At 47.1% G+C, this 21430-nt stretch overlaps 1 protein-coding gene across 1 annotated transcript in view; it reads left to right on the top strand.

Moving 5' to 3' along the window:
- nfatc1 (nuclear factor of activated T cells 1) overlaps positions 1–17324 on the top strand; it is a gene marked incomplete at both ends in the record, with an annotated part of 78832 nt that extends 61508 nt beyond the window's left edge. Inside the window, one exon of the mRNA XM_084156734.1 lies at positions 17269–17324. Within this exon, the coding sequence (XP_084012860.1) occupies positions 17269–17324 (56 nt within the window). The remainder of the gene's footprint in view (positions 1–17268) is intronic.
- Between the last annotated feature and the right edge of the window lie 4106 nt (positions 17325–21430).

Below are 21430 nucleotides of genomic sequence, written 5' to 3'. Positions count from 1 at the left end.
GCTGCACTGAGGTGGCACAGGAATACAAAACTTTGTCATCTGCATAGAGATGAATGTTACAATTATTAACAGTGTTTCCAATGTCATTAATATACAAGGTGAACAGTAATGGACCCAAAATCAAACCCTGAGGAACACCTTTTTGAATCTCAAGAAATGCAGATTTAACCCCATCTGTCAAGATGGCCTGAGTTCTGTCGCTAAGATAATTCTGAAACCATAAACAGGCTGTATATCCCAGGCCTGTTTTTGATAATGTGACGAGTACTGAGGATACGAAGAGGCAGGATGCAGACGCAGGAATCAACAAGGTAAAGGTTTACTTAACAATGAGAAAGAGAATAACAAAGAGCGAGAAAAACGACATAACGCTTAACAGTCACACACAACAATGGCTGCACAGTCCAGGGCTATATAGTGGTGGTGATGAGGTGCAGGTGCGCTGGAGGTGATTAGGATGTGTTGGGTTTCCATTCCTGTGTTGCCGAGGTGGTGCGCTCAGACTGGTGGCTCAGTAGGCGAATCAGAGCGCCAGAGGGGAGCAACGGGAGGAGACGTGACAGATAACTTCTTCAGCAAAACAGAATGATCAACAGTGTCGAACGTCTTTGACAGGTCAATAAACAAGGCAGCACAGCTCTTTTTAGCATCCAAGGCATTGACAAGATCATTAACAACTAGCGTGGTTGCTGTGGTAGTAATATGCCCAGGCCTAAATCCTGATTGGTTTATATTAAAAATACAATTATCAGATAAAAAGGAACAAAGTTGTACATTAACCAAGGATTCAAGAATCTTAGCTAAACAAGGTAGTCTTGAAATGGGGCGATAGTTGTCAAGATAATTTGTATCCCCACCCTTATGGAGTGGAAAAAGTATTTGATACCCTGCTGATTTTGTACGTTTTCCCACTGACAAAGAAATGATCAGTCTATAATTTTAATGGTAGGTTTATTAATGAGAGACAGAATAACAACAACAAAATCCAGAAAAACACATGTCAAAAATGTTATAAATTGATTTGCATTTTAATGAGGGAAATAAGTATTTGACCCCCTCGCAATCAGAAAGATTTCTGGCTCCCAGATGTCTTTTATACAGGTAACGAGCTGAGATTAGGAGCACACTCTTAAAGGGAGTGCTCCTAATCTCTGCTTGATACCTGTATAAAACACACCTGTCCACAGAAGCAATCAATCAATCAGATTCCAAACTCTCCACCATGGCCAAGACCAAAGAGCTCTCCAAGGATGTCACGGACAAGATTGTAGACCTACACAAGGCTGGAATGGGCTACAAGACCATCGCCAAGCAGCTTGGTGAGAAGGTGACTACAGTTGGTGTGATTATTCGCAAATGGAAGAAACACAAAATAACTGTCAATCTCCCTCGGCCTGGGTATCCATGCAAGATCTCACCTCGTGGAGTTGCAATGATCATGAGAACGGTGAGGAATCAGCCCAGAACTACACGGGAGGATCTTGTCAATGATCTCAAGGCAGCTGGGACCATAGTCACCAAGAAAACAATTGGTAACACACTACACCATGAAGGACTGAAATCCTGCAGCGCCCGCAAGGTCCCCCTGCTCAAGAAAGCACATATACATGCCCGTCTGAAGTTTGCCAATGAACATCTGAATGATTCAGAGGAGAACTGGGTGAAAGTGTTGTGGTCAGATGAGACCAAAATGGAGCTCTTTGGCATCAACTCAACTCGCCATGTTTGGAGGAGGAGGAATGCTGCCTATGACCCCAAGAACACCATCCCCACCGTCAAACATGGAGGTGGAAACATTATGCTTTGGGGGTGTTTTTCTGCTAAGGGGACAGGACAACTTCACCGCATCAAAGGGACGATGGACGGGGCCATGTACCGTCAAATCTTGGGTGAGAACCTCCTTCCCTAAGCCAGGGCATTGAACATGGGTCGTGGGTGGGTATTCCAGCATGACAATGACCCAAAACACACGGCCAAGGCAACAAAGGAGTGGCTCAAGAAGAAGCACATTAAGGTCCTGGAGTGGCCTAGCCAGTCTCCAGACCTTAATCCCATAGAAAATCTGTGGAGGGAGCTGAATGTTCGAGTTGCCAACATCAGCCTCGAAACCTTAATGGTTTGGAGAAGATCTGCAAAGAGGAGTGGGACAAAATCCCTCCAGAGATGTGTGCAAACCTGGTGGCCAACTACAAGAAACGTCTGACCTCTGTGATTGCCAACAAGGGTTTTGCCACCAAGTACTAAGTCATGTTTTGCAGAGGGGTCAAATACTTATTTCCCTCATTAAAATGCAAATCAATTCATGACATTTTTTAAATGCGTTTTTCTGGATTTCTTTGTTGTTATTCTGTCTCTCACTGTTCAAATAAACCTACCATTACAATTATAGACTGATCATTTCTTTGTCAGTGGGCAAACGTACAAAATCAGCAGGGGATCAAATACTTTTTTCCCTCACTGTATGCGAATTTCCTTGCTTTTGGAATACTTCCTGATAACAATGTTAAATAAAAAATGTGGGCTATTGAGCCAGCAATAAACGGAGCTGCACACTTAAGCAGACCAGGCTCCAAATGATCAGCCCCTGTGGATTTTTTTGTCTAATGTTTGCAAAGCATCCATGACTTCTTTATCAGTAAATTTCAGAGAAAAGAAAACTCCTGACCAGCATTTTCAGTATCATTCAATAGATTTTCACCATCAACATCCAAACTACTCTTTTCAAGAGCTGGCTTTGAAATACATTCAAATATATAGCCCGCAGAGATAAAATTGTGATTAAATGCATTAATTATATCAATTTTGTCAGTAATAGGGTCAGAATCTAAATACATTTATTGGGGGAGATAAGAGGAGACACAACCCTTCAATGATGTAACAGCTTTCCAAAATGTACCTGGGTTCCCTGTACATTCAGATACATTCAGTATTAACATACTAATTTGCTTTTGCTTTTTTAACTAGTTTTACACACAGATTTCTCAATCGCCTGAAAGTGAGTCTGTGAATCTAGCTTTAGCCCAGGCAGCATCTCTGTTGTGTATGACTTCAGATAGCTCTGGACTGAACCAAGGGCAAGACCTATTTTTAATTCTCCGTTTTTTAAAAGGAGCATGTTTATCTACAATACAATTGAAAACATTTGAGAAGTGGTTCAGAGCTGTACTTACTATAAAGTCAGACACATTTGGTCATTCATAAGTAAACACAAATGTATTAACACTTAAAAAAGTCCAGCAATGCAATTACATTGAAGATTACACAGGGCTGTAAATAGTGTAGCTTGTTCCTGAGCTGGCGGACAAATGATTATTTCCTCTCTGCCTGCTGGAGGTACTGCATGTTGGTTCCAACCTTCAAAGTAACAACATAGAAAGTTAGCAGGTCTGTTAGGAAATGTGGGAAAACCTGAAAGAGTTGGGGGAAATCCGAAACCTGGAAAAACGAATCCGAGAAAACAGAATTTAGGAAAACAACTGAATTATGAAAACAATTCAAACTGATTTTAAAAGGCCTTCCAATGTTTTTTGCTGTGAATGACTGCACTTTAGAGTGTGTGTAGCACAGCAATTTGGGGAAAGTTGAGGTCAGTCCAATATTGGCTTTGCACGCAAGAGGGAAAGAGGTTGGGCCCTCCTAGAAATGTTTTAGAGTAATATGATATATACAATTTAGCAGATGCTTTTATTCAAAGCGACTTACAGTCATGCGTGCATACATTTGTACGTGTGGGTGGTCCCGGCAATCGAACCCACTATCCTGGCGTTGCAAAATGCTTTGTGAAGCCTCAATTTAAAATGATTTATAAAGCCTTTATTAAGTGTTGCTTATGCCACCCTTTATAAAGCACAGGTTTATGTCATATTTGAAATAGTGGGTTATGTCACACAGTTATGCCACATTTATGAACCCTTTATAGTGCATGACATATGGTTATAGATGATTTGTGACACATTTATGTCGTGTTTATGAAGCCTTTATAAGCTGCACGTCATTTAAAGCAGTCCCTCATATTAAATTGTCACACATGTCGTCTTGATAATGTTTAGTTGAAAATGTATTGGGGCAAGACTGAAAACAATCATACATGTTTCTATGATTTGGTGTTTGCCAATTGTGAATAGGGTGACTGACTTTGTTTCTATAGCCATGCAGAGTCATCATTTTGCACCATTCCTTCAGTAGCGGTCCTTGCCATTCACACAAGAAATTCCCATCTGGGGTGTTTGAACAACACATCATTTTTCTAAATGTCTCTATCGCCAGATTCGGAATTGAACATCATCAAAGTAACCAGATCCACATGCTACTGATGTCACTTTGGTACGGAAGGCAATTTTTTGTGTTTTGCTGAGGGCGGGGAGCCTGAATCATCCGTAAACATACATGGATCAACGATTAGAGTTTTTTAAATTAGATCTCTCACATGAAATGTGGCAACAGAATGAAATGTAGTCCATGGCAACGGACGATATGGGCTCAGTGGGGGTAAGCCATGTTTTCTGCTTGTAGTCAGTAGGTCAGCCTGCTTTTGCAGTGTCAGAATGAACAGCACTGATTCAGAGGAGGGGAAATTTTTCTTGCTACATCGCTGTAGAGTCTGCCACCAACATAGTTGGTGTTAAACTCAACACTTACTCTTAAATAATCAATCCCAGATTTTGATTCATGTAAACTTCTGTCAATATGTTTTTACAGATTTCATGAACTTTATTTCTACACTGAACAAAAATATGAACGCAACATGTAAAGTGTTGGTCCCATGTTTCATGAGCTGAAATAAAAAATCCCAGAAATGTTCCATGTGCACAAAAAGCTTATTTCTCCCAAATGTTGTGCACAAATGTGTTTACATCCATGTTAGTATGCATTTATCCTTTGCCAAGATAATCCATCCACCTGACAGGTGTGGCATATCATTAAACAGCATGATCATCACACAGGTGCACCTTTTGCTTGGGACAATAAAAGGGGGGGAGGGGGTCCTGTAATAAAGCCGTTTTGTGGGGGGAAATTATATCTGATTGGCTGTGCCTGGCTCCCCAGTGGGTGGGCCTGACTGCCAAGTGGGTGGGCCTATGCTTGCACCCCTGCCCAGTCATGTGAAATCCATAGATTAGGGCCTAATGAATTTATTTCAATTGACTGATTTCCTTATATGGAAACTCAGTAAAATCTTTGAAATTGTTACATTAATATTTTTGTTCAGTATATATTTTCTATATTTAGCAGATATCTAGAACCTCTTGAACCATATGTGGCATAGTTCTGCAATATATTCAACCTCCGTAATCCATCCACCATGTTGGTTGTTAAATGGGCAGGTGATGATATTGTGAGGAGGTTTCTGATGTATTGACGTCTCAGATGTATGGCTGACATCATGACTTGATGTACAGTACCAGTCAAAAGTTTGGGCACACCTACTCATTCAAGGGTTTTTCTTTATTTTTACTATTTTCTACATTGTACAACAATAGTGAAGACATCAAAACTATGAAATAACACATATGGAATCATGTAGTAACCAAAAAAGTGTTAAACAAATCAATATATATTTAATATTTTAGATAATTCAAAGTAGCCACCCTTTGCCTTGATGACAGCTTTGCAGGGGAGAGGAGAGTGAGGAGATGGAGCTGGGGGTGGTGATCCATTTCAGGACGTGTGTCACGATCGTCGAGGAGTGAAGGAGACCAAGGCGCAGCGAGTGAAAAGAACATGTTGACTTTATTTACTTAAAGCAACCAAAAACAACAAATCAAAGCGACGAATGTGAAGTCCAATAGTGACAAAGACTAAACAGGAACAATAACCCACAATGCCCACAAGAAAACATACAGAATAAATATGGCTCCCAATCAGAGATAACGAGCCGACAGCTGACACTCGTTACCTCCGATTGGGAGTCAATGACCAAACCTAGAAATACACACAACAGAACTACCAACATAGAAATACACCCAAAACACAACCAACCGAATACACCCTACAACCAACCCCACAACAAATACCCAACAAAACAAATACACCCTGGCTCAAATCCAAAAGTCCCGGAGCCAGAGTGTTACAGTACCCCCCCCTAAAGGTGCGCACTCCGGGCGCACCAGCATACAGTCTCGGGGAGGGTCTGGGTGGGCGTCTGTCCACGGTGGCGGTTCTGGCCCTGGTCGTGGTCCCCACCCCACCTTAGTCACCACCCGCTTCCCTAGCCTCCTCCACATGACCACCCCCCAATTAAACCCCACTGGATTAAGGGGCGGCACCGGACTAAGGGGCAGCACCGGACTAAGGGGCAGCACCGGACTAAGGGACAGTACCTGACTAGCTGGTTCTGGCGGATCCTGGCTGGACGGCTCTGGCGGATCCTGGCTGGACGGCTCTGGCGGATCCTGGCTGGCGGAAGGCTCTGGCGGATCCCGGCTGGAAGGCTCTGGCGGATCCCGGCTGGAAGGCTCTGGCGGATCCCGGCTGGACGGCTCTGGCGGATCCTGGCTGGACGGCTCTGGCGGATCCTGGCTGGACGGCTCTGGCTGATCCTGGCTGGCGGAAGGCTCTGGCTGATCCTGTCTGGCGGAAGGCTCTGGCTGATCCTGTCTGGCGGAAGGCTCTAGCGGCTCTGGTCTGGCGGACGGCTCTGATGGCTCATGGCAGACGGGCGGCTTTGCAGGCTTTAGGCAGACGGGCAGTTCAGGCCCCGTTGGGCAGACGGCAGACTCTGGCCGTCTGAGGCGCACCGTAGACTTAGTGCGGGTGGCCGGAACAGGCCGGACCGGGCTGGCGACGCGCACCGTAGTCTTGGTGCGGGTGGCAGGAACAGGCCGGGTCGGGCTGGCGACGCGCACCGTAGTCTTGGTGCGGGTGGCAGGAACAGGCCGGACCGGGCTGGCGACGCGCACCGTAGACTTGGTGCGGGTGGCAGGAACAGGCCGGGTCGGGCTGGCGACGCGCACCGTAGTCTTGGTGCGGGTGGCAGGAACAGGCCGGGTCGGGCTGGCGACGCGCACCGTAGTCTTGGTGCGGGTGGCCGGAACAGGCCGGACCGGGCTGGCGACGCGCACCGTAGACTTGGTGCGGGTGGCAGGAACAGGCCGGACCGGGCTGGCGACGCACACCGTAGACCTGGTGCGGGTGGCAGGAACAGGCCAGACCGGGCTGTGGAGACGGATAGGAGGCCTGGAGCGAACAGCGGACACCACCCGTCCTGGCTGAATGCCTACCCTCACACACTCTGTGTGAGGCATCAGCACAGGACGTACAGGGCGGTGTACCCCTGGCCTGGTGGCCTCCTGGATACTCCCCCTTTTCTCCTCCGTCAGCCCCGTCGTCCATGCCGTGTGCCCCCCCCTAAAAAATTTCTGGGGTTGACACACGACCCTCCGACGATGGCCCTGCTGCCGCCGTTGCTCCTCTCTCGCCAGGGCCTTGATCCTTCCCCAAGGTCCCTTGCCTCCGAGCATGTCCTCCCAGGACCACGATGTGCCCACCTGGGCCATCGCCAGCCTCTCTATCTCCTTGCCCGGTGCCTCCTCCCATGTCCAGTCTCCCTGCTCCTGGACACGCTGCTTGGTCTTTCTTTGGTGGGTTATTCTGTCACGATCGTCGAAAGGAGCAGACCAAAGCGCAGCGTGTTGAGCGCACATCGTAGACTTTATTATCAAAGAAACCACGATAAAAAACAACAAACCAAAAATGACGAAAGTGAAGTCCAAATCTGACACTGACTAAACAGGATCAAGGAAACAAAAACCCACAAAACCCAGGTGAAACCACACAGTATAAATATGGCTCCCAATCAGAGATAACGAGCCGACAGCTGACACTCGTTACCTCCGATTGGGAGTCATATGACTAATAAAGAACAATTAACCCAAACATAGAAATGCACAACCAGAAATCCCCAACATAGAAATACACCCAAACAATGAAAATAAACAACCCTGGCTCAAATATCAAGGTCCGTGGAGCCAGAGTGTCACAACGTGGTTATTTCTTCACGTTGTGGTTATTCTTTTTGAAAAGCCAAGGTAGACAGATGCTGAAAGTAAACTATGCACCTTGTATGCATCGGAAAATGTCATGATGTAAATTGTACCTATACCTGTGAAAGGTTTTTATCAAATTGAAGCTGAGTCCTAATATGGTACATTATCCACAATGAAGCACAGATCTTCAATCTTATTGAATGGGAATACTCCAAGGGCTCCCTTGACAGATGGCAAGTCTCCTCTCCACATAAGCCCCAGCTCTCATAGCACATTCTTTATTAATATCTGAAAGATGGGCTTGGAAACCGTCTGTTGGTGATGTATTACACAGATAAAACTGTAGCACTGAGGTGAACCTTTGGAAACTAAACTTTTTTCTAAATTCCCTATTATGACAGATCAGGAAAAGGTGATTTAATGTACCTGAATATAAATGTCATAACTCTACTGACAAGTATCTGCTTTTGCCAAGTTCCTCATGAAGTCGTATCACATTGAAATACACCCCTGTCCTCAAAGACACATAATAGGTTCAGTCTGTCTGTGTTTCTATGACACATGCGTGTGAGATCTCTGCTCCTTCATTTAGCCAACACTCAGATCCTATTTCTTTATTAATAGCAGTCAATCAGCTGGCCAAACACATTAACTTTATGTCTAGACAACTTGACGGCTCAGATTCAGAGGGAAGTTTCGTACTGTACTCTGTAGCCAAAATAAAAGAGATTCACTATTATCAAAATTCGAGTGATTTGTCTTCGAGATCCCTGTACATGTTATGGAATACCTCTTTAGTTACTTAGTTTAGTTTATTGGTTGCTTATGTGGGCCTAGGTTTTAATTTCTCACATTCAGCTGTGGTGATCATGTCAAATTAGTTTGACCTGCACATGATTTGGACCACAAAGACTTCCATGTAAACACCTCCGGGGTTTGTCCTCTGAGACCAGCCAAACACTGCAAGGCACACCCTGTCACACTTCTTGTGGAGGGAAGTGGCTGTGTCAGTGCTGGGTCAAAAAGGGAAGGGCTGCACAGCACCACCTCAAATGAAAAGCCACCACTCCATTGTTTGGAGGGAATCTCACATTTCCAGGATGCTTTTCCCAAGCTCCTGGCTGTGGTGGGAGCGAGCTAACGCCGCAGGGCCAGTGTCCGGTCAGAGGGAATTCCTCTGTAAGCTTGTGCGCTTGGCTTCCACTGCCATGCACCAGGGGTGTTCCCCTCACTCATTTCCTATATGGCTGCTCTCTGGTGGAGCAGTGAGACATCCTGGGCCTGTTGCTAGATCTGAGTCCAGGAGGACCTGCTGCCGAAGCAGTTAGAGGCTCAGTCCCAAATAACACCCTATTCCCTATATAGTGCACTACTTTTGACCAGGGCCCATAGGGCACTATGTTGGGAATAGGGTGTGATTTGGGACGCAGGCAGAGGCTGTTAAATGATGAAGAAATAGTGCTGGTTCATTCAGTACTATAAAATGATAGATACTCTGAATAAAATAATATATCAGGCATTTTAGAGCTCCTCAATCAGGCGTCTGTGTAAATGAAAAAAGTGCCTTGTACCATTGACCCATTATCCGGTTCGAGCCCTGGATAATCGTCCAATAGGGACATGGCTCGTACATCACATCACTGTTCCCGTTTCTCTGCTGACCCATGACACTCATTTAGAACAGATCTCTAAGACCCAGGCTACACGCCTGCCTCCTCATCGCTGCTGGGACTGTGCCATTGACCTGCTGTCTGACGCAGTCCTTGTCAGGGCGTGCTGTAGGTGCAATGGTGGAATCAAACGCAGGACTCAGAACGATATTCCAATCTCTTGTATTACTGCCCATACATAGGCAAAAGGACAACTTGGCCCGAAGGCGAAAATAAACAGCGCACAAACAGGTGCGACAAAATGTAACCGCGCACAAACAGGTGCGACCAAATGTAACCGCGCACAAACAGGTGCGATAATCCTCCAGCGTAGTGGAGAGAAGCTCAACCGAGCAATACACACAACTGACGGAAAATAATTACACACAACACTAGACAAACACAACGAGAAACTTATAGGACACTAATTAAGCCAAAACAGAAACAGGTGTGGAAACAAACAGACAAAAGCAAACGAACATGAAACATACAGCGGTGGCAGCTAGAATTCCGGAGACGACGAACGCCGAAACCTGCCCGAACAAGGGAGAGAGGCAGCCTCGGCCGAAACCGTGACAGTACCCCCCCCTTGACGCGCGGCTCCAGACGTGCGCCGACTCCGGCCTCGGGGACGACCAGGAGGACGCGGAGCAGGGCGCGTCGGATGCCCCCGATGGAATTCCGTCAGGAGCGACGGGTCCAAAACGTCTCTCCTCGGCACCCAGCACCGCTCCTCCGGACCGTACCCCTCCCACTCCACTAGATACTGGAGACCCCCCATCCGACGTCTCGAATCCAAGATGGATCTCACGGAGTACGCCGGTGCCCCCTCGATGTCCAACGGGGGCGGAGGAGTCTCCAAGATCTCATTTTCTTGGAGTGGGCCCGCTACCACCGGCCTGAGAAGGGACACATGGAACGAGGGGTTAATACACTTATACTTCACAGGTAGCTGTAATCTATAACATACCTCGTTCAACCTTCTCAGGACTTTAAATGGCCCTACAAACCGCCGACCCAGTTTCCGACAGGGCAGGCGGAGGGGCAGGTTTCTGGTAGAGAGCCAGACTCGATCACCAGGTGCGTACACCGGTGCCTCACTGCGGTGGAGATCAGCGCTCGCCTTCTGACGTCGGAGGGCCCGCTGCAGATGGACGTGTGCAGCGTTCCAAGTCTCCTCCGAGCGCCGCGCCCACTCATCCACCGCAGGAGCCTCGATCTGGCTCTGCTGCCAGGGTGCCAGAACCGGCTGGTAACCTAACACACATTGAAATGGAGTTAGGTTAGTGGAGGAATGGCGTAGGGAATTCTGGGCCATCTCGGCCCAGGGAACGTACCTTGACCACTCCTCCGGCCGGTCCTGGCAGTATGTTCTGAGAAACCTACCCACATCCTGGTTTACGCGTTCCACCTGCCCATTACTCTCTGGGTGGTAACCCGAGGTGAGGCTCACCGAGACCCCCTACCGCTCCATAAACGCTCTCCAGACTCTGGAGGTGAATTGGGGACCCCGATCAGCCACAATGTCCTCGGGTACCCCGTAGTGCCGGAACACATGGGTAAACAGTGCCTCGGCAGTTTGTAGGGCAGTAGGAAGACCCGGCATGGGGAGCAAACGACAGGCCTTAGAGAACCGGTCCACAACGACCAGGATGGTAGTATTCCCTTGGGAGAGGGGAAGGTCTGTTATAAAGTCCACTGAGAGGTGGGACCATGGTCGTTGTGGAACGGGCAGAGGTAACAACTTACCCCTAGGTAGATGTCTAGGCGCCTTACACTGGGCGCACACCGAGCAGGAGGAAACATAAACCCTCACATCCCTTGCCAACGTGGGCCACCAGTACTTGGCACTAAGACAGTGCACTGTCCGGCCGATACCCGGATGTCCAGAGGAGAGGGACGTGTGAGCCCAATAGATCAATCGATCCCGAACCTCGAGCGGAACGTACTTCCGACCCTCCGGGCACTGTGGTGGACTAGGGTCGGTGCGTAACGCCCGCTCGAGTTCAGCATCGACCTCCCACACTACCGGTGCCACCAGACACGACTCAGGCAGTATGGGAGTGGGCTCCACGGACCTCTCCTCCGTGTCATACCGCCGAGACAGCGCATCTGCCTTGCCATTCTGTGACCCAGGGATGTACGTGATCTTAAAAGTAAACCTGGTCAAGAACATACTCCATCTTGCCTGGCGAGGGTTCAGCCTCCTCGCCGCCCGGATGTACTCCAGGTTACGGTGGTCCGTCAAAATGAGGAAAGGGTGTTGAGCCCCCTCAAGCCAGTGCCTCCACACCTTTAGAGCCTGTACCACGGCTAACAGCTCCCTGTCCCCTACGTCATAGTTCCGCTCCGCCGGACTGAGCTTCTTAGAATAAAAAGCACAGGGGCGGAGTTTAGGTGGCGCGCCAGACCGTTGTGAAAGCACGGCTCCTAAACCGGCCTCCGACGCGTCCACCTCTACCTGGAACGGCAAAGAGGGATCCGGATGCGCCAGCACCGGGGCCGAGGTAAACAGGTCCTTCAGCCTCCCAAACGCCCTGTCCGCCTCGGCCGACCACTGCAGACGCACCGGACCCCCCTTCAACAGAGACGTGATGGGAGCTGCCACCTGTCCAAAACCCCGGATAAACCTCCTGTAGTAATTTGCAAACCCCAAAAACTGCTGCACCTCCTTCACAGTGGTTGGTGTTTGCCAATTACGCACGGCTGACACCCGGTCTACCTCCATCTTCACCCCTGACGCAGACAACTGATAACCCAAAAAGGAGACCGACTCCTGGAAAAACAGACACTTCTCTGCCTTCACATACAGGTCGTGCTCCACCAGCCTCCGCAACACTCTACGCACCAGGGCCACATGCTCGACACGGGTAGGTGAGTACACGAGAATGTCATCAATGTACACCACCACCCCCTGCCCCTGCATGTCCCTGAAGATCTCATCCACAAATGATTGGAAAACTGACGGAGCGTTCATCAACCCGTATGGCATGACCAGATACTCGTAATGGCCCGAGGTGGTACTAAAGGCTGTTTTCCATTCATCACCCTCCCTGATGCGCACCAAGTTGTACGCGCTCCTGAGATCTAATTTCGTGAAGAAACGCGCCCCATGCAACGACTCAGTCATGGTCGCAATCAGCGGGAGTGGATAACTATACTTCACCGTAATCTGATTGAGACCACGGTAATCGATGCACGGGCGCAAACCACCATCCTTTTTCTTCACGAAAAAGAAACTCGAGGACGCAGGGGAAGTGGAAGGCCGTATGTATCCTTGTCTCAGCGATTCGTCTATGTAAATCTCCATAGCTTTCTTCTCCTCCTGAGACAGAGGATACACATGGCTCCGTGGGAGCGCAGCTCCTGCCTGGAGGTCTATCGCACAATCCCCCTGCCTATGGGGTGGCAACCGCGTCGCCCTCGCCTTACTAAACGCAATAGCCAAATCCCCATACTCAGGTGGAACGCGCAATGCGGGCACCTGGTTTGGACTCTCCACCGAGGTAGCCCCTACGGAAACGCCCAAACATCTACCCACACACTGAGCAGACCACTCCATCAGAGCCCTCTCCTGCCACGAAATAGCTGGGTTATGGGTACTCAACCAGGGCATGCCCAGCACCACCGGATACGCAGGAGAGTCAATCAGGAACAGCTGAATCATCTCCTGATGATCCCCCTGCGCACACATCCTAAGTGGCGCCGTGACCTCCCTGATTAAGCCCGTACCCAACGGACGACTATCTAGGGCGTGAACGGGAAAAGGAACATCAACAGGAATGAGGGGAATCCCTAACGCTAAACAAAACTTTTTATCAATAAAATTCCCAGCCGCGCCTGAATCTACCAGCGCCTTATGCTGGGAATGAGGTGCTACCTGTGGAAAACGTACAGGCATACAAAAATGGGCAACAGTGAGCTCTGGGTGAGTGGGGCGCCTACTCACCTGGAGGGAATCCCCAGTGCGGGACCTGTCGTCATCTCCCCTAGGAGGCCATCCCCAGCACCTAGCCGCGGTGTGTCCTCCCCGACCACAGTTGGTGCAGTGGATGGACCCCCTAGCCTGCCGACTCCTCCTCTCTCTAGCGCCAGCGCCCCCGAGCTCCATAGGACACGGCTCGGAGGCGCTGGAGGGTGAAATGGACGGACCCTCCGCAGGACGTCCGCGGGTAGCCAGCAGGTTATCCAGCCTGATGGACATGTCAACCAGCTGGTCGAAAGAGAGGCTGGTGTCCCTACAAGCCAGCTCCCGACGGACGTCCTCTCGTAGGCTACATCTGTATAGATCGATGAGGGCCCGATCATTCCACCCTGCATCTGCCGCTAGAGTACGGAATTCGAGCGCGAATTCCTGGGCACTTCTCCTCCCCTGCCGGAGGAAGACCAGACGCTCCCCCGCCGCTTTCCCCTCCGGGGGATGGTCAAACACCACCCTGAAGCGGCGGGAGAACTCGTTGTAAGTAATCGTCGTGGCGTCGATCTTCCTCCACTCCGCGTTGGCCCACTCCAACGCTTTACCGGCCAGGCAGGAGATCAGGGCGGACACGCTCTCATGCCCTGAAGGTGCCGGGTGCACTGTGGCCAGGTATAGCTCCACCTGGAGTAGGAATCCCTGACACCCAGCCGCGGTTCCGTCGTAGGCCCTCGGGAGAGATAGTCGGACTCCTCGAGGTTCCGGTGCTGGAATGGGCGGGCTGGCCGATGGTGCTGGCAGGGAGGGAGGCGGTGGAGGCGTACCCCAGCCTCGGAGGGTGGAAATCACCTCCTGCAGGGCGTTCCCCATCTGCAGGAGCTGATCTTGTTGGTCCCGAACCTGGGCCTCCAGTCTCGTCTGGGCCGCTTCGGCTCCTGCTGATTCCATAGTTGGTGTGTAATTCTGTCAGGGCGTGCTGTAGGTGCAATGGTGGAATCAAACGCAGGACTCAGAACGATATTCCAATCTCTTGTATTACTGCCCATACATAGGCAAAAGGACAACTTGGCCCGAAGGCGAAAATAAACAGCGCACAAACAGGTGCGACAAAATGTAACCGCGCACAAACAGGTGCGACCAAATGTAACCGCGCACAAACAGGTGCGATAATCCTCCAGCGTAGTGGAGAGAAGCTCAACCGAGCAATACACACAACTGACGGAAAATAATTACACACAACACTAGACAAACACAACGAGAAACTTATAGGACACTAATTAAGCCAAAACAGAAACAGGTGTGGAAACAAACAGACAAAAGCAACCGAACATGAAACATACAGCGGTGGCAGCTAGAATTCCGGAGACGACGAACGCCGAAACCTGCCCGAACAAGGGAGAGAGGCAGCCTCGGCCGAAACCGTGACAGTCCTCCTGAGAGGACACGTCTATCCCCTCTCCTACGCGGAGACCGAGGCCATGGAGACCTACGTACAGGAGAGCCTCCAGCAGGGTTTTATCCGCCCCTCTACGTCACCAGCCTCCTCAAGCTTCTTTTTTGTTAAGAAGAAAGATGGCGGACTGCGCCCCTGCATTGATTATCGAACACTGAACAAAGCCACTGTTAAGTTCAGCTATCCTTTACCCCTCATCCCAACCATCATCGAACAAATGCACGGGGCGCAGTACTTCACGAAACTGTACTTGAGGAGCGCCTACGATCTGGTGCGCATTCGTGCAGGTGACGAATGGAAAACTGCCTTTTCCACGACCACGGGGCATTACGAGTATCTGGTAATGCCCTTTGGCCTGTCTAATGCTCCTTCAGTCTTCCAGGCCTTTATTAACGAAGTGTTTCGGGACATGATGGGGCGGGGTGTAGTGGTTTATATAGACAACATTTTGGTCTATTCTGCAGACCGAGTCCAGCATGTCTCGTTAGTCAGGTCTGTGCTTGGAAGACTGTTGGAGCATAATCTCTATGTTAATCAAGAAAAGTGTTTGTTTTTCCAGTGGCCCATGTCCTTCTTGGGGTACCTCATATCCACAGAGGGAGTGGAGATGGAGGAGCAACGCGTCAGCTCAGTCAGTTCATGGCCCATCCCCAACTCCGTGAAAGCAGTCCAGCGATTCCTGGGCTTTGCCAACTATTTCCGGAGGTTCATCCGGGGCTTCATCACTGTGGTCGCGCCTCTTACCTCCCTGCTGAGAGGAGGTCTTCAGCGGCTTCGTTGGACGGCGGAGGCGGAGAGGGCGTCTGTGTAAATGAAAAAAGTGCCTTGTACTATCCACCCATTATCCTATCATTGTCATAGGAAAAGAATGTGTTGTTTTTATACAGATACTGAAGCAACTATAACACATATGGAGGGATGTGGTCTTATAAGTAATGAAGGGGCAAAGCAATTTTCTAATGCAAAGGATACCTTTTCTTACTAAAAACGCTTGGTTATTCAGATGTTACCAGATTGTGAAATATTGCCAGACTCCTCTATAGAGCTGATTAGGCTTGCCAGAAAAAGCACTGTAAGGGAGAGCAAGGTCCTCCTGGTGAGTGGTTCATGGTGGACTCCTCAATCAAGATGGCTGCCTTTGCCATCTTCTTCTTCTTCTTTATCAGGCCCACACTGGCACATTATTGTTTGTTTAGCTCCAGTTGGTGATGTGTATTTTTAATGGACTATGAGATAAAACTGGGGTAATCACAAACATAGAGTTAGAATTCTTTGTTACTGCGCCAGAAATTTTATTGTGTAATTTCACTGTGTGTGGGGGGGTTAAGAGGCAATCTGACCTAGGGTCAAATTGCTCGCTCTTACTTAAATTCATGGCTGTCTTATCTCAACAGAGACTGAAACTAGCTTGTGGGCTTTTGTTTCTCTCTTCAAACACAGTGAAGGGAGCGGCACCAGGGTTGAATGAAGTTTGGACTAGACCTTTGTCTCTCCTTTGCTATCTTCTTGATTGATTACAGCATGATGGGGTGGGGTTGGTGTATGATTCAAGGATTTAGGGCCCTGTCATGTTTAAACTAAACATGAGTGTTTCTGCAAGACAGGGGAGTGATTGTAGTACTTTATGATTCTGATTGTAGTACTATGTGATTAGCCGCCCTCAGAGACAAAGGAAGTGGGCGGAGTGATAAAGAGCGGGAAACTAAAGAGGGAGGGATTTTGAGCTAGAAGAGAGGTGGATGGGTTATATAACTGGGGGAGAGAGAGAAAAAAGGAAGGCTACTCTGCAGACAAGCTTCCTTTTATTGAAATTCAATAAAGTACATCTTTATTCAACAAAAACTCTGTAAGAACTTTGATTAATTTCCACGACATTGGTCCATTCGGTGTTTGGTCACTTCCTCCCATCAGCCAAAGAACACAGCTGATAAAAGGGGACAGGGCTCTTCAGGTGTGGGAACACAAAGAGTGGCAGTAGGCAGGAAAAGGGGAGAGATAAGTGCATGTGGATCCTTTGTAGAGAGCATGAAGCTGCATCCTCTCCAAACCAAACAGTCTGAGACTGCTGTTCATCTGTGTTAACATGGCTCCATTTATTTTGCGCTGTTTGAACAAATGACTATATTTCGCACATTGAACGCATTGAACGTATTATGACGTATTACCTGCTAAAACACCTATATCTCTCAAATACTATGAACTCTACTGGAGATGCTTTGATGTAGATTGTGAGATATTGACATCTTCCTTCTCCTTTCTTCACAGTTAATGAGATCATCAGGAACGACCTCTCAAGCATCTCCGTCCACAGTCATGCGTAGCACCACTTTCATCATGGACATAGAAGGACTGAGTGGGGAAAAAGAGGGAAATCCCATACCAATAATTTTTACAACATCTGCATGCTTGGACTACAGTCTGCACGAAGCCCAAAAAACAACCATGTGGAACAAACAGAGATTCAGCATCCTGAAGATCAGAATCCAATGTGTGCCTTTCAGAAGATTCCATTTCAGAAGATTTGCCAATGTACAGAAATTGAAAATGAAATGAAATGGCTGACCTCTCAGAAAAGAAATATAGGCATACTATGTATGTAGCACCACCCCCTTCCAGCCTCAACCCCAAGAAGTATGCTTTTCAGTTGACCAAGGACTGTTTTTTTTTTTTACTTCTGTCTGCAGATATTGTATATGATTGAGTGCCTAAGTGTTTATTTTGTGTACAGTGCTTCAGATTGCATACTTGGCTTTACAATGAGATGATTTCAACCAAAAGAAGTGCCTTTGACTGGAAATAGATGAGTATAAGGAAAGCTAACCAAGTTTGAGGTCGTTTTTTTAATTCATGATGAGAATTAAGCACTTGTTCACACTCACCACAGATTTACCTGCATGTTACATTTTACTTTTGATCTGTTGATTTGTACAGCTTTGTATGTTTGTGACTTGAGTCATCTCTTCAAGTGGTCTAAGGACTGAGAAATGGCATCAGAATTAAAAGCACATGCCTTGAAAAAGACAGAACTCAATCTGTTCAGGTGTATATTTATTTGAAGGAAATAAAACTATGGCAAAGCGTTGGCTATGTTGCCAAGATGATTTTTAAGATATTCAACCAAGCTAGTGCCTTTTGGAAAGCCAACATTTCATCTCAAGCACCAGTGCTGCCTCTGTCCTGTTAGAACAATGCAATGTTTGCATTTCATATGCTTGATTAGAAAATAGTCAGCTTGTGATAGTGACACTGTTGCTTACTGGCTAATGCTTGATTTGCATATGCTTCATATGGTTGCCATATGCTAATTCAAATGTATTGCCTTTACATAGTTGTTACATAGTTGTGTAGTTCTTGTCTACAAGATACTGATGGAAAGAATTATGCATGAAAAATAAGTGAACGGGAAAGAGCAAGTGCAGCAGGTTTTCTCCACGCTAATCATGCCATCCCTGAAACTCAGTTTGGTTATGTTTGTTTTGCTTGTACAGACAGTGGGGGAAGCTGGTAATATGTACATTAGCAATAATTATTTAATTGATATGAACGGAAGAAATCATCACACTTTGGTTAAATTGTCAATTCGAAAATAATACCTGGATACCAATGCAATATGCAGGTATAGCGTTTCTCTCTCAAAGAATGTATGCATTTAGATTGTAATAGAAAAAAGGTTTGTCTCTTCTGCACAACTATTTAATCCAAAGAATAGGTAACAATGGTGAAAAGCAATACATTCTCACGTAGGAGATCAAAAACCTTCGAGATTAAAGTATGTATTTATTCTTATAGCATGTCCTCTGTTTATTCAAGTGTTTCATGTTGCTCCTCATATTACCAAATCGTTAACTATATAATACAATACAATACCAATATTCGCTTTGTAGAATGTGCTATAGCTAGACTGAATACATGTGAAATAATCACTTTTTTTGTTTTATCCTTATAGCTACGATTGTATCTTTAGCTAGCACAAGTTCCCTTACTAGAACTGCATATATTTACAGTACCAGTCAAATGTTTGGACACACCTACTCATTCCAGGGTTTTTCTTAATTTTTTCCTATTTTCTACATTGTAGCATAATAGTGAACACATCAAAACTATGAAATAACACATATGGAATCATGTAGTAACCAAAAAAGTGTTAAACAAATAAAAATATATTTTATATTTGAGATTCTTCAAAGTAGCCACCCTTTGCCTTGATGACAACTTTGTACACTCTTGGCATTCTCTCAACCAGCCTCATGAGGTAGTCACCTGGCATGCATTTCAATTAACAGATGTGCCTTGTTAAAAGTTAATTTGTGGAATTTCTTTCCTTCTTAATGCGTTTGAGCCAATTAGTTGTGTTGTGACAAGGTAGGGGTGGTATACAGAAGATATCCCTATTTGGTAAAAGACCAAGTCCATATTATGGCAAGAACAGCTCAAATAAGCAAAGAGAAACGACAGTCCATCATTACTTTAAGGCATGAAAGTCAGTAAATCTGGACAATTTCAAGAACTTTGAACGTTTCTTCAAGTGCAGTCGCAAAAACCATCAAGCGTTATGATAAAACTGCCTCTCATGAGGACCGCCACAGGAAAGGAAGACCCAGAGTTACCTCTGCTGCAGAGGATAAGTTCATTAGAGTTAACTGCACCTCAGATTGCAGCACAAATAAATCATTCACAGAGTTCAAGTAACAGACACATCTCAACATCAACTGTTCAGAGGAGACTGTGTGAATCAGGCCTTCATGGTCGAATTGCTGCAAAGAAACCACTACTAAAGGACACCAATAAGAAGAAGAAACTTGCTTGGGCCAAGAAACACGAGCAATGGACATTAGACCAGTGGAAATCTGTCCTTTGGTCTGATGAGTCCAAATTTGAGATTTTTAGTTCCAACTGCTGTGTCTTTGTGAGACACAGAGTAGGTGAACGGATGATCTCTTCATGTCTGGTTCCCACCGTGAAGCATGGAGGAGGAGGTGTGATGGTGTGGGGGTGCTTTGCTAGTGATACTGTCTGATTTATTTAGAATTCAAGGCACACTTAACCAGCATGGCTACCACAGCATTCTGCAGCGATGCACCATCCCATCTGGTTTGCGCTTAGTGGGACTATCATTTGTTTTTCAACAGGACAAATAACCCAAAACACACCTCCAGGCTGTGTAAGGGCTATTTGACCAAGAAGGAGAGTGATGGAGGGCTGCATCAGATGACCTGGCCTCCACAATCACCCGACCTCAACCCAATTGAGATGGTTTGGGATGAGTTGGACTACAGATTGAAGGAAAAGCAGCCAACAAGTGTTCAGCATATGTGGGAACTCCTTCAAGACTGTTGGAAAAGCATTCCTCATGAAGCTGGTTGAGAGAATGCTAAGAGTGTGCAAAGCTGTCATCAAGGTGGCTACTTTGAAGAATCTCAAATATAACATATATTTTGATTTGTTTAACACTTTTTTTGGTTACTACATGATTCCATTTGTGTTATTTTATAGTTTTGATGTATTCACTATTATTCTACAATGTAGAAAATAGTCAAAATAAAGAAAAACCCTTGAATGAGTAGGTGTATCCAAACTTTTACTGGTACTGTATGTGCATTTATATTAAGTCTTAATCCACAAATTTAAAGGAAATTAACAAAGCCATAGAGCCATGTTTACTGAAAGATGACTATTATATTGTTCAGATATGTAGATGAATTGTTCAAAGCTTTTTTTGTGGGCTCCAATTCTGCTTCATGTACTGTCAATAAATAGTCTTTTTCGAATTATACCACTGTCGTCTCAATTATTTGCATCAAATAATGTTTGTTTTATTTAGTTAATTAATAATACACTCATAGTCATATTTAGTATATATCTATATATACCACATATACAGAACCAGTCAAAAGTTTGGACACACCTACTCATTCCAGCGAGATGCAAGGGATTCCTTCTGCAATGTGACCTGTACCTCACTCACTACGCCGAAGCTGTCTCCGGGAGAGACAGGGTTGCCACAGTCATCTCGGCACTGACCGGACGGGCCCTAGATTGGGATGCCACGGTCAAGGTCAAGTCCTACGAGCGCTTCACCCTCCTCTTCCGCTCGGTGTTTGATCATCCTGTGGAGGGACGAGAGGGGGGTGAGCATCTACTCCGACTATGCCAGGGATCTAGGACCGCCTCGGAGTACGCCCTGCAGTTCCGGGCTATCGCGGCCTCCACCGGATGGAATGAGTCGGCTCTGGTCACCGTTTTCTGCAGTGGACTGCAGGAGGAGGTACAGATGGAGTTAGCCTGCCGTGATGACAACCTGTCACTCGACCAGCTCATTAGCATGGCGATCCGGTTGGACAACCTCCCGCAGTCCCGACGAAGACCTGCGTGGAATCCAGAGCCCATGGCTACACCTGTTCCGTGGCCAGAGCCGATGGAGGTGGGC

Source organism: Coregonus lavaretus, assembly GCF_964263955.1.
Source record: "Coregonus lavaretus genome assembly, chromosome: 40".
NCBI classification, from domain to species: domain Eukaryota; kingdom Metazoa; phylum Chordata; class Actinopteri; order Salmoniformes; family Salmonidae; genus Coregonus; species Coregonus lavaretus.
The sequence above is the reverse complement of the archived record's forward strand: the minus strand, read 5'-3'. Positions and strand labels throughout refer to the sequence as shown.